The sequence below is a fragment of the Ruditapes philippinarum genome, unplaced genomic scaffold (assembly GCF_026571515.1).
Source record: "Ruditapes philippinarum isolate M1 unplaced genomic scaffold, ASM2657151v2 ctg2417_1_1_1_1, whole genome shotgun sequence".
NCBI classification, from domain to species: Eukaryota; Metazoa; Mollusca; class Bivalvia; order Venerida; family Veneridae; genus Ruditapes; species Ruditapes philippinarum.
This window is the reverse complement of record NW_026855344.1, coordinates 117,183-130,756: the sequence shown is the minus strand read 5'-3', so window position 1 is coordinate 130,756 and position 13,574 is coordinate 117,183. Positions and strand designations below refer to the sequence as shown.

At 29.7% G+C, this 13,574-nt stretch overlaps 1 protein-coding gene across 1 annotated transcript in view; it reads right to left on the bottom strand.

Annotated features, from left to right (window-relative positions):
• Positions 1-4,817: 4,817 nt before the first annotated feature.
• LOC132743026 (uncharacterized) overlaps positions 4,818-13,574 on the bottom strand; it is a 33,379-nt gene continuing 24,622 nt past the window's right edge. Inside the window, exons 2-3 of the mRNA XM_060731534.1 lie at positions 6,586-6,755; positions 4,818-6,142 (exon numbers count right to left, since the gene is read on the bottom strand). Coding sequence (XP_060587517.1) covers positions 6,068-6,142; positions 6,586-6,755 — 245 coding nt within the window. The 3' untranslated portion in view covers positions 4,818-6,067. The remainder of the gene's footprint in view (positions 6,143-6,585; positions 6,756-13,574) is intronic.

Genomic DNA, 13,574 nt, shown 5'->3' with positions numbered 1-13,574 from the left:
ATCCTTTTTTCAAACATCAAATTACAATGTGTTGATCATTGTTTTATTCTTCCTCAAATAAATGCCCAGCTTATTTTCTTTAAAGCATGATTAATCATTATTTCTTAAATATTTCTAGATGGTGCACGAGGTATTACGTATCGACTAGTTGGTTGACTAGTTATTGCCACGTTATTTCCTCCAATTGCTTGTACAAAGTTGTTCTCAAAGGTCGAAAACTTCAGAACTTAACTCGGATAAAACTTGCAAAAAGATTCGAAAGTTTTCATTGTTTGTTATATCAAAGGGAACATTTATTGAGGACACTCATACAGCAGTGTTATTTATTAGAAAAAAAACCTTGAAATTCTTTATTCCGGCACAAGTTATTTTAGTGACTTAAAGTCGAGAAATATTTCTTTGGCAACTACGCTGCCAATGATTAACAATAAGAAAAAACATATCAAAATTGCTGTTGTGCTCAATTCTCAGTTTAAAGGAGTAACGATTGATGACAAAGCAAAAACAACAATAATAATGTTGGAAACAATAGATGATAATAAAAGTCACACCCGGGACCAGGAAATTAAGAATGATGAAGAGGAAAGGAACAATAATCTGATTTCAGGACACCGTTAAAGGAGAAAATTTCAAATAGGTGACAGGAAAAGTTCAGGGTACAATTAAATCTCCGTGAATGTCTTTTTTATTATGCTTTGAACCAAATATTTGATATCTGCTATTAAACAAAAGTATTGTGTAGACTTATAATTTTCATATATTTGATAGACTATTAAGGCGATAACTGCAGGTAGTAAAACGTTGCTTTCCTAAGATAAAAAATGAATCATCCAATTGTATTTGCAATATTGCTTTTGTGAATTGATGTACTTAGCTGAAAAAGTGACACCCCATTAAGGTTTTATTACAGTCACACTAAAACATTAATGGCAGATGAAACTAAATATTTCCTCTTGAGGTTTATGTCCATCAAAGCCTAGTGGCATTTGCTCGTCTGATCCTATTTTATTGGTTTAAACATGACAGCTGATCTTGATATGAATCTATGTCAACCAACTATGGTTTGTGTTTTGTACGCAGATAACTTGTACTTTCAGATATATATACTTTCCTCTTTTACATATTTATATATTTATTACAAAAAGAACTTAAAATTCCAATTTATTAATGCTCAGTTTCAAGAATGTTCGTGAAAAAGATAAACATTTTAATAAGTTAGATGATAAGGATTACATGAACTTTCAAAAAAAAAAAGGAAAGAATAAGCAACCAACAACTAACAATAGCAACGCAAACCACATAGTAATTTCTCTGTACCGGATATCTAAGAAAATATTTTATATCTACTTTTTAAAATTTTGCAATTTATTTGCAATTTTTCAATATAAATAATTATGTATTGCGGTTACACTTGTATATTACTAGGTAAGCGCCTTATCTCGATCAAATAACCTTGACATCAAACATTGTAGACTAAAATGTAGATTATAGTTGTCCAGTTGGTAATCTATCTTTAAACTATATATGGCTTCCTCTCTTATATGGACCCTTCCGCCCATTCAGGAACATTGTATACTGACCCGGATTTGCAAAAATTTCATGCTGGACAATGTATGAATCACCTAAATTGAAAATGGTGAAGCTGAACGAATTAAAACGCTCTACACAAAGGTTGGAAGAAAACTAGCGTATCAGATTGTGTTGGCGTTTATGTTGTGCCCGCCAACTTACATGACTGTGTCTCCTACGGTTTGTAAAAAACTACATTAAAAACTATATAAATATAATCATTACGATAGAAACAATAAATGATTTTTTCTAGGTGAGCAAAGCATTAATTATGTATGAAAATAATGACATAATTCGGTGATACGAGTATTGATCAATATCATCTGTTAATGAATCACTAAAATTAATGAGATAGAATGATGATAAGTATAAAAGCTTGATTGAATCTCATGGGTAAACGTTACTCAGGAAAGAGAGTCATATTCTATTGTGTTTGCTAGGTAATCAGTCGAAAGTTTTATTGTGGAATTAAATTGAAGGGTATAATTATACCTAGTGAATAGAAAAAATTAAAGCAGTAAATCTTACGATTCTCAACAAAGAATATTTCTCTTATTTAACACATCTGAAACTGTGCAGAATGACATGTTCCGTAATAAAAATAACTCTGCTATCCGTATGTGGGTTTAAGTTCTGATCCCTTTCAAAATTCCATTTTGTATAGTTCCGTCCATTGTTTTTCTTGTTAGGACACATGCTTTCAATAACTTGGGAACCCGCTGACATTTGAGTCCCGCATTGAAGGTTCGATGATAACCGCCGTATGGTACTAGGGGCATGGGCGATAATTGCACCTGACAGTACCGTTCATGAACAGGCTCAATCAAATCGATCTGCACACATTTTCAATTCTATTGTTTCGGACTTTCTTAAATGATTCTTATTTTCTCTATTTTGAATTGTTTAGCAATGTTTTGTGCATGGCCCATTTTGGTCAAATTGAAATATTCCAATGCATTTCTTTAAGCCAGGCATTGCGAAACGTTAAAAAGTTCAAGAAACATTTAGTAAACTGCTGGCAGCAGATATATAACTCTATCCACTTTAACCTTAACTTGTCTTTTTTTTTTTTGCTGAATGTGTATGGAATTGTCTCGCTATGAATTAAGAAGCGGTTAATTCAACATTTAGTATGGTGGCCGATTTACGCCATGTTATATTTTTTGCGTCTTTGCCTCAAATGCGAAAAGTTGGACTTTGTCGTCTCTTTGTGTTTTCTCCTTTTTGGATTTTCGAGGCAAAGAAGCGAAAACACGACATGGCGTAAATCAGAGCCATCATATTTAAGGGATTCAGATATAAAAAATAACCAGAATTTAAGGAGAATTTTGTCCTAAATTGTATTTTAAGTCTCTTGTTACACTATTAATGGTTTAAGTATTTTGTATTGGAATTGAAAGTATCACTTTTTACGTTTGCTATCCCCCCCCAAGCCTTAATGACATTATTTTTCTACATGTAATCCAGTGAGTGAAAATGATCATATATGCCTTTAACATCCATTAAAAAATCATTATCAAACACATTTGTACCCTTTGTAAAAAAGGAAAAATTGTCGAGGCATAACTGATCTTTAAGAAAATAGAGTGAAATAGCATCCTTAAAGAGAGCCCAAAAACAATAAAACTCTAACAACGCCAAATACTGGTCATACTATTCTTAATCTATACTTAAGGGTGATCTTTTTTGATCTCATCAGGTTAAGGACGATATAGCTTCAAATACAATGTGGCATTTAAAATTGAAGCTTCCACTGCCAAAGAAGTAATAAAAAAAATGTTCAAAGACGATTCTGGAGTTTTCAAGTAGACATATAGGCAAAATTAAAATTGTTTTTAAAACCTAGCATCTTGTTAGAATAAGATAATAGAAATATTTTCAACATGTCCAATATTGTTTTCTAAAGCAAATTACGGGATTGAGCATTTAAGAACTTCCATCCCCACCATATTTTACGATGCTTATATTTACATAGTTTACGGGACGACTACCAATGACTTGAACCATCATTTGCATATGTTTCACGTTGGCAATTGTACAGTTATAGTGATTTTATGTATTTTGTATGGAAGTCAAAATATCATAGTAACTTTGTCTGCATTTTGCTATTTTTATTAAACATAATTGTAAATCAAGTATTTATTTAAACGTTGTAAACTAATGTTTGCTCCTTTAAATTTATTCTTTTCCGAGGCATAAAATGTCATTATATAAACAAAAAGACAAGCGAATTCGTTCGACGCACATAAATTTTTCATAAAGTTTGTCTCAAGGATATTATACTTGTCGAATAAGCTTTCAACATTGTTTAAAACCACTCGGATAAGACATCTACATAAATCAAATACTGAAATTTTAGTAAAGTGTAGTAACTAGAAAACTTTTAAAAAAGCAAACATTTGTCAAATATAAAGTGTGTTTAGGAGTATATTGAATATTGTGTAAATTAGAATCACTGGTTAAATTGGTAGAAAAATCAAATCGCATTGAAGTAAATATTAATTTTAATTGGACAATATTGTTTTTCATAATATATAGAGGATATTTGTTTGTTTGTGTGTAAGATGAAATTTTATTTCATCGAGTGGGCTTTAAAAACAGTATACTCACGTGTGGCGTAGCCACGAGTGAGAATACTGTTTTTAGAGTTCACGAGATGAAATAAAATTACATCTTACACAATAAACAAACAAATTTTCTTTTTATTTTATGCTTATAAACAAGTAAAAACGAAATTTTCATAATTTTAACGTTAATATTAAAATCTGTTTTCCCCATTGAGAGCCCCATTTAGTCGGAATTTCTCATTAAAACAAGAAGTTTTGAGCTGCAAAATAAGTCCGCCAATCAACGTTAAATGACGGTGATATTTATTCATTTTATTAAAAAATATGAATGATAGCTTGTTTTAATAATAAAAACAAACAATTCGTGTAGGAGAAAAAGTCCAACCATCTATCCATATTTCTGTTACTTACTGCGAATTTATATTAGACCTGGCTTTGTAAAATGTAAGCGGCAGCCATTTTTTAAAGTTGTGTATTTCATGGGAGGAAAATAATTGTGTAAGATACAGAGGGATATAATTTGGATTTGTTAGTCATACACCTTTTTAAAAGAAAGGAAACTTATTTGAGGATTGTAACAGACAAAAAATAAGTGTTGACAGATGTGAAAACATTCAAAAAGGAGCTAGGAATATGGAAACTCGGAAGCTTGCTCAGGAACGATTGGTTGTTTTACTTATTTTTCGAGTGATGGCTGTCATTGCTTTTCAATTTTTCATAAAGCATACGGCAGTTATTGCTCGTAGGATACTTTAATATGCCCAAATGTCATCAAGAGCAGTTTTGCATTGGGAAGGAATGTATTTTTCAGACTGTAAAAATGAAACAAAAAAATTTAGAGACGAAATTTGGTGATTGGAATTTGAATGAATAGAAGTAAGTTTTCTTCTTTTTATTACTTTTGACATTTAAGTTATTTATCAATTTCAGCTTTGCTTTTTCTTTACACAGCCTGACATTGTCAGAAGTGTCAGCAAAAATAAAATTGAGGTATCACATGGGGAAAATCTTAAACAAGTAGTTTTGTCATTGAAAAGTGTGAAATTATATTTTGATAATTTTCACTGTGAAATTATCAAATATAATTTTTACGGATAAATCAGTAATCCAATGAAAAGCATAAAATAAAAGATTATTATGTTCTGCTGTGCAGATATATACGAAAAATAATTAAATAAGTTATATGAAGATTGAAATTCATATTTGTTCTCTAAATTAGATCAAATTTATCATATGGAATATGACAGTTGCAGTGGAATCTGTTGGTATCATTTTTAAAGATACTTCTTGTAAATTTTACCCTTTCTGTTATTGCAATAAATACCAAGAGGAAAAAGTTATAATATAGAATTTATTTAAATTTAGACAATAACATATTACTCTTTTTAATAATTAAGTGAATTATATTATCATTTCAATCTTGCTGAAATATAACTTTATAACATTGTCCATATGCCTTTACTATTCTTTAACTTGACACAACTTTTAATATGATATTATGATAATTACACAAAAAGTAATGTTTTTAATCTTCATAAAACGGAAACAAATTTACAAACAGCAATGTGCACATATAATCCTTAATGTTCATAATACAATATGAAATATAAATAAGAACTGATGTAGCATCATTCGTGTTTTTCTTACAATAACTTAGTTTGTAAAAGTAAGTTTCATGAGGTTATAAATCTACATATCACCCACATTCATCACATTTTATTTATTTTCGAAAAGGGATATCTTTATTTTGTAGACACGACTCAGCAATTTATAATCCATGATTGAAATTAAACTGCTGTGCTTGATAGCAAAACTGAATAAACATTTTACAATATATTATACTTCGATCAAAAGTTTTAGCTTATGTTATGGCACAACCATAGAACAATAACTTATAACTGTTTTTTTTTAAACACGCGTACAACATCATTTTAAGCTCGTCTCCAGGACCACGCTGTTAAACCACGTCGTCCACGTCTCCCGTGACGCCCTCGTCCACGAAGTACCTGGAATCGAAAATAATTGATCATTATAGTACTTAATACCACCCTGATTGTACTGCACAATACATTTAATATATATTTGCTGGTAATAATATTTTTTTTTATAATAGTTATAAATGATTTAACAATATATCATTGTTACAAACCTATAGTGTTGCTCAATATAGGAAATTCATAGTCATTGATTACTTTTAAAGTTCGGTATATCCGTTTTGGTGGTCTTAGGCATTATTTAGAAAATACAAAAAACAGCAGGCCAACTTATAATAATTTAATACTGAAGTTTTAGTAGAAAGTTTAACGTTTATCAACATGAATATTGTCAATTCATGTATTTACAAACGATACAGTCTTGCGCATCAAAATATCCAATGATGGCCAAAGGACCACCGCATTTCACCGTTGTTGACTAAATTAGAATTTATGCGTGATATAACAGTATTTACCCCAAGTGAAGGGATGCAATCACGAGTTATTGCCTGATATATGAAACCAGAACGACACATTCCTCTCTTTACCGGGACATCATCAACCATCTGCATAGCTTGTTCTATCTCCTCGGGACTGAAATTATCAAGGTCTATGTCGTATGGTAGAGAAGCAGCTATTGTAAATGCTGAAAATAAAAAAGACAAACATCATCAAATAGCACAAAAACAATTCCAGCAAAATTAAAAGTATTGTACCATAGTAAATTATTTCCGCAAACACTTGACTGAACAATATCTTTTCCAGTTTATGTTCAACATTTTGAAAACAAACATATTCAACACACGTTTGCGACTCTCTAAAAGTAGAAATACAGTCACTTCTTAAGCCAAATGCCTAATGGCTAATTGTCTAGAGGCGATCTTGATGCACACTTTAGAAACATCTACAAAAAGGTGGTTGTAAACCACTTGTCAATAATCCAGTAACAAGTGCAAAAATAATTCTTAAACATAATAAAATAAAATAAAATACAAAACCAAACCTAACATTGAGTAGTTAAACAAAGTTATTGTCAATACATGTATGGGTAAAGAAAGTAATTGACGTGTATATTTGAGAATACAAAGTAATTATACAAATGAGAATACAGAATAATTATATAATTATATTGGAATAGAAAGAAATTATATATTCATGGGAATACAAGGTTATTGTCATTATTTACAAGAAGATTATATAATTAACTTAAATATAAGGACAATGATGCTTAAATCTTTCGCGAGGCTATGACAATTTCTATCAATGTTCGGGACAAAGCAAATATTATTTAATTGCAGGGTTATTCTTTTGGCCAAAGCTTAGGCTGTTGGGCGAAAGGCTATGTAAGGCTATGTAAAGTAAGAATTAAAGTTTTTATACTTTGTTGCGATGCTTAAGCACTTAATTGTAACCAAATGTCATATTACCTGTTTGCAAAGACATTATATAATGATGTCACGGTTTATGAAAAGACAATATCAAGTCATCACTTGCAAGTCGCTGTTAAACATTACTGATTTAAAATAACTATAGATAGAGAATTACATCAGCAAAGCCCTGGTGTATATTGACTGTTTTATAACCATAGCACGACCGCCTAGGATTGTTAGTTTCATTTCAATATCATATTATCTGTAGAGTTTTTGTCGGACACATTAAACAAGATTTGCACATCGTGATGGAACATATAAATGATCTGTTTTCTCATACGACAGGAGATGTGAAAAAAAAAAATGAATGTCATGAATTGAGCGACTATTTTAGGTTTATTGAATTGATTTCCTCCTGATTTATTACGATATTTATTACAATTTAATGGTGCAACTGACAAATGTTGCTGATCAGTAGCTATTGTTAAATAAAACGTTTCATAAGAAACAAATATTCATTTCAACTGAGTTTTGTTTAATATGACGGTACTGGGATTATTTTAGGAAATTTTAGTACCTTCTGATGTACAGTTGGACCAACTATTTGTGTGCAAATTTTCAGCTCATTCTTTCACGTTGTTTTTGTTTTGAAAATAATCATTTGCGTTGTGCAAAATGACCCAAAAGTGAAAAGCGTTCAAATCTTTTTTTGAATTTTACAAAAATCGATTTTCATTTTGATTATGAATATAGTTCTTAAACAATTCTTAACCATTTTATTCCTTTTAAAGTGAATAACTTAAGTTTGTGATTTTTCAAATTTTACTTTTAATGTCTTGTTTTTTGAGCCTCAGTGTTAAAGATATGTTTTATAAGTCATTATTCACGCATATCAAATACAGAAAATAATATTCCTAATACCGAATTTGCATTTTTATCTATAATTTTTCTAACCGAGTCATGGCATTTTTGCCAGACATTTTGGCAGGGTTTATACAATTTATGTGGGCTTTAATTTATTGCTTTGACTATTTTTTGATATTGTATGAAATAATAAATTTCACACTTAAAAACATGCTCTAACTTGCTAAACAAATTTGCATGAAAGTGGGAGTCTACACGGTACTGTTGCTATTGCTTTTGTTTTTCAGTTTTCATCATCATTCTTTGTTTTTACAAGTAGAAACAATTCCGAAATCGTAGGAAAGATCACATCTTAAGATGGCTTTAATTGAAACACTGTTTAAACAGTTTGCATGTCATGAAAAATAAACATAAAAATTTGAATGAACCTCACACGTGACACTTTTTTATTCTTGAGATGATATTCTCTGATAAAATCATAAAAGAAAGAGTAATGGATGAATTGAATTTTCAACTAAAATACATCACGGGCGTGTCTTTAGAATATTGAACTAGCTAATACATAACTGGTAAAATTTCTATAAATGTTACAGATAATTATATGAAAATGCATTATATTTAACTAACAGTTGAACATATTTAAACCATGCCATCTGGTCATAATTTCTACTGTTTGCTATTAAGTCAGCGTCTACTCTGTAAATTTCCCTAAAATGACGGTTTTTGTCAATATTGAACGATAAACAGTTCCATTTGAATTTATTTAGTGTGAAAAGTGTTAAAGGTCAAATATACAACATGAAGATTTGTTCATTTATGTCTGTAACTTATCAACAACTCTTTTAAGTGTCAGATATATCATTTTGTCTGTTATCAAACCTTTGTAGTGCACATGTTCATGTTCAACTCAAAATAAACTACGTCAGTTATAGGAAAGGCTTTCAATGTATGTAAAATCTGAACGTAAGTGTTCCCTCAAGACCAATAACATCATAGTATGAAATATGTTTCTGTCAATACTTGAAGTTTGATCTAAATTCAACAATGATAGATATTTTCGATGATCAGTATTCTATATATAGATAAGATATAACATTTTTATTTTCTTTAAATCCGGTTTCATAAAAACACTATTTCATCAGAATTCCAGTTTTGTTTGAAACAATTGAAACCAACCATTTTAAAAAGATGCAAAACTCAATTGAAGCGATTTTGATTTAATTTCCTTGCTTAGAAACAAACAAACAAGCCGTGAGCTGCTGGCTTTATTCTATTTTAACTGACGCTTCGCATTGACAAGTGTTCTTCTCGATATTTCAATTCACAATTATATCAAAATACATTACATTTATTTGACAGCAAGGAAATACTGTTAAAACGGTAAGAGTGGAAGAGATTTGTCTCTTTTCATTAACTATCAATAGAGCCCTTGAGGTTAGAAATATAAATTTGTTGTTTTCAAGCTTTAAATGTATTAGTAATTGATAACTGTCTAATGTTATTTTATCAAATTATACGAGTGTGAAAGAATAATGATCGTTTAGTTTGAATTCATGTTAAATATTTATATCGTAAAATAAAACTATAAATTATATGTATATTGACAGGAACTTTCGTTTCTCACTTTTAATAACAGACATTGATATATCATTTAAATCCAAGACCGTGCCTAAGATAAATATTTATTCTCCACCGTGAAGATTTTCAACAAAACTGCATTGATATCTTTTTGAGTGTATCAAATTAAAGAGTAATTGCAATTGGATTGAATTTTGCAACGAATGTTTTAGCATTATACATGTTATAGTACTTGTCTGTGATTTGGCACACTGTTTGTTTCATTGTTTTTGTTTTTTGAAGGGACACCACTTAGAATATTGACATGACGGGATTAGAAATATTGTTTCGGGATGATTTGATGTAGGTTAAGACCAATAACTTGTATGAAAAAATGTCAGATCATTCTCGTTACAACGCTTTTTACTCCAATCGGACTAAGAATAGCACAAACATGAGGTTTGCAATTTCTCATGTGTATATCTCTTAATTATCTTCTGTATTTCTATCTGTTTTAAGTGACCCAGCTGATTAATGTAAGGAAATAAAAAGTTATGTTTTTATGCTTTTGAAACACAAGTTCCTTTACAATAAATAATTTTCAATGTTTAAATATGAGTTGCCCTCGTGCAGTTTAAAATGTTTGCTAAGAGAACTGAATACTCACTTTTTCATATGCACTGTATGTAAGGTTCGTGCTTTATAAATCAATTCATGCTACCAACAAAGAAAGAAGAAAATAGCAGACGAATTATACAACACATTTTGTAAATGATTTCACAAGACCATTATTGGAATGAAAATAAAGACTGAATATCTAACAATGTTTTGTATCATATTTTTTAATCGATTTTTTTATATCTTGAATTGGGTTCTATACCTGAACACCAATTTGTGTTAAATGACGCCATATTGCAAAGCAATCAAACTATGAGCGTCCAATTTGAAACAAAAATGTTAAAGTGTGATACAAATATCATTCTTGTAAATCTGACTGTGAAATGTTTACAGAACAACTTATGATTAATATTTTAATCTGGAGATGATTTTGAAATATCAAGTGAATCCCATTTCCATCAATGCAAAATATTCATGTTTCATCAGCTAAATAATAACGAAATTAAATGACTTTTAACAGCAACACAAAAATTATCATCAAGAACCAATTTACATTAATTAAATGAAACGTGAAATTCTACTATGTTATGTAAAAAACAAAATGTGATGAAATCAAACAATATTGAATAGTTATTAATGTAACTGTCAAACATTTATTAAATAGACATGTTTAAATAAAACAACGAATACACACGAGTTTGAGATTAAATGTGCTTACTTAAAAAAACAGGCGGTTTCACTTTAATATTGAACCGTTTCAATCGAAATTTCACAATAAAATTTTAAACAGAAATTTCAGGACCAAGATATGAACATGGCCATTATAACAGGGTGAGTTAACGCTTATGAAAAGCAACTGTGTAACAACTTTGAACGACATTTTACACCTAGCATAATGCAATAAACAAATGATGTTGCAAGCTGTGATTAAATCAGAAACACCATAACGATCAGAAAAATATAAGAACATATAAGAACAATGTAGATATCATTCAGCTACAAAACTTAAAATGGTATAGTCTAACATTCTACAAAAATATCGCTGTTAAAATATGCTTGGTGGCATATAAGTATTTCATCGGAATTATAAGCGTTATTTCATCAAAATATATAACTATCAATCATTTTAATTAAATAAAATAATATAATTATCTGTTTTCCCTCAATAGTCCATTTTCTTTTTCTGAAATCACAGACTTATTATTGTGTTAAACGTATCAAATCTACAACTTGAGAAATATGACTCTGATAATTAAACAAGAAGGATGTAGAGAAATGTAGTATTATTTAATTGAATTTCTTTTGAATTATCGACAGTTTTAATAACTATTTCAGAAAAGTTATTCCATAATGATCATATAACAAAGTTTTAATTAGTTTATGGTGACGCATAATACCCACTGAGGTAAATAAGTCTAAAAACATAAATTCTGAAATTCTTGCTTTGATCAAGTGAAGCTCTTAAAATCGAAAAGTCAGCAAATATAAAAATCATACTCAAAATTCTATTGAATATCGATTAATTTTTTGTGGGCGATTTCTTGCCCAATTTTGATTAAAAGCATTGCAAGACGTTTCAACTTTTGATCATTTTGCATAATGAAATTGATTTTTCTGAAAATAAGGGACGGGAATAATCTGAAAATGTGCCTACAATTATTTGGCCAGATCTACATCAAATCGTATGCAAATCTCGGAACAAAAATCCCAGTCCCATCATGTAAAAAAAAACAACAACAAAAAACGTCAGTGAAGCGCTTTCAGTCTTTTTTTTATAACATATGTCCTCAGTCATTATCTCAAATGCTTATTAGTTTTTAATTGAAATCATTTCATAGTGTGATACTGACACATGACAAAATATGATAAGATAATTTTAATTATCATTCTTTAATATTTTTATTGCACTCACTGTTTTTTGTTTGCGTTGTTGTTCAAATCAAATACCCTACAAGTCTTCTGGTTTGTCATTTGCAATACTGAAGCATCATTTAGTATGTAAAATTAGAAAACTATTAGATAAAAAAAGTAAAAGTGATTGATCGATAACTAAAATTTACTTTACAAATTGGAATTGCTTGCGACACTGACGGAACTTAATTCGTAGTAAATAAGATAAGACGTATAGGTTATGATTTCTTTGTAAATGTGTTTAACGTTTAATAATAAGAGCGCTCAAGTATATTTGCTTTAAATAAATCAATGTTTGATCAGTAAGATCAGTTTGTTTGCTTATCTCAATTTGAACAGTATTAGTTTAATTTCCTGCCTTAGAAAGATACAGAAAAAGATGTGAGTCAAAGACTTTTTGCTATCAATGAACATTATTTTGATGAATAGTTGATTTTTTCATTTTGACTTCATCAAATTCAAACATTGCTGATGGCATTGTGGGGAATTAAATCGCTTCATACATTGTGCCTAAAGTTTTTGTATTATCTATAATCGATTAATACGCTTCCTTAAAATGATGCAATTTATAAAATACAAAAAAGGTTAAAATATTTGAAGAAAAAATATCAAAATAACAAAGATAACATAACAATAAATTCCAGAGAAATATAAATACATTTTCCGGTGATCAAACGATCCAAACTAAATTTGATTATTCATCTTATAGACTGCTTTTACTGTCTTTCAAAGGGGTATCCCACAAGTCCCTGGACACTCGTTGTAGCCCGAAATTACATTCCCAAAAACAATTTTGTACAATAAGAAACATTATCTCAACAACATATACATACACTGGATATTTAATCATACATACACACCGAATGTATACGAATGAGACACGAGCTAAATATTATTATTATGCAAACCTATCACATTATCTTCAAATCACTAAAAAGTCTGTCAAATGTTATACTGTTAGTATGAACCGTTTGCCGTACGTAATGTTATATAATTTTATTAAGTACAATAGGTTTGCAGAGCTCGATTTACTACATGCAGTGTTAATAAAAGCACAATGAAAATGGAAACATAACGTGTCATTGCAGGACTGTAGACAGTCGCAGATGATTGCTTTAGATGTGATATCATTCATAAACTAAATA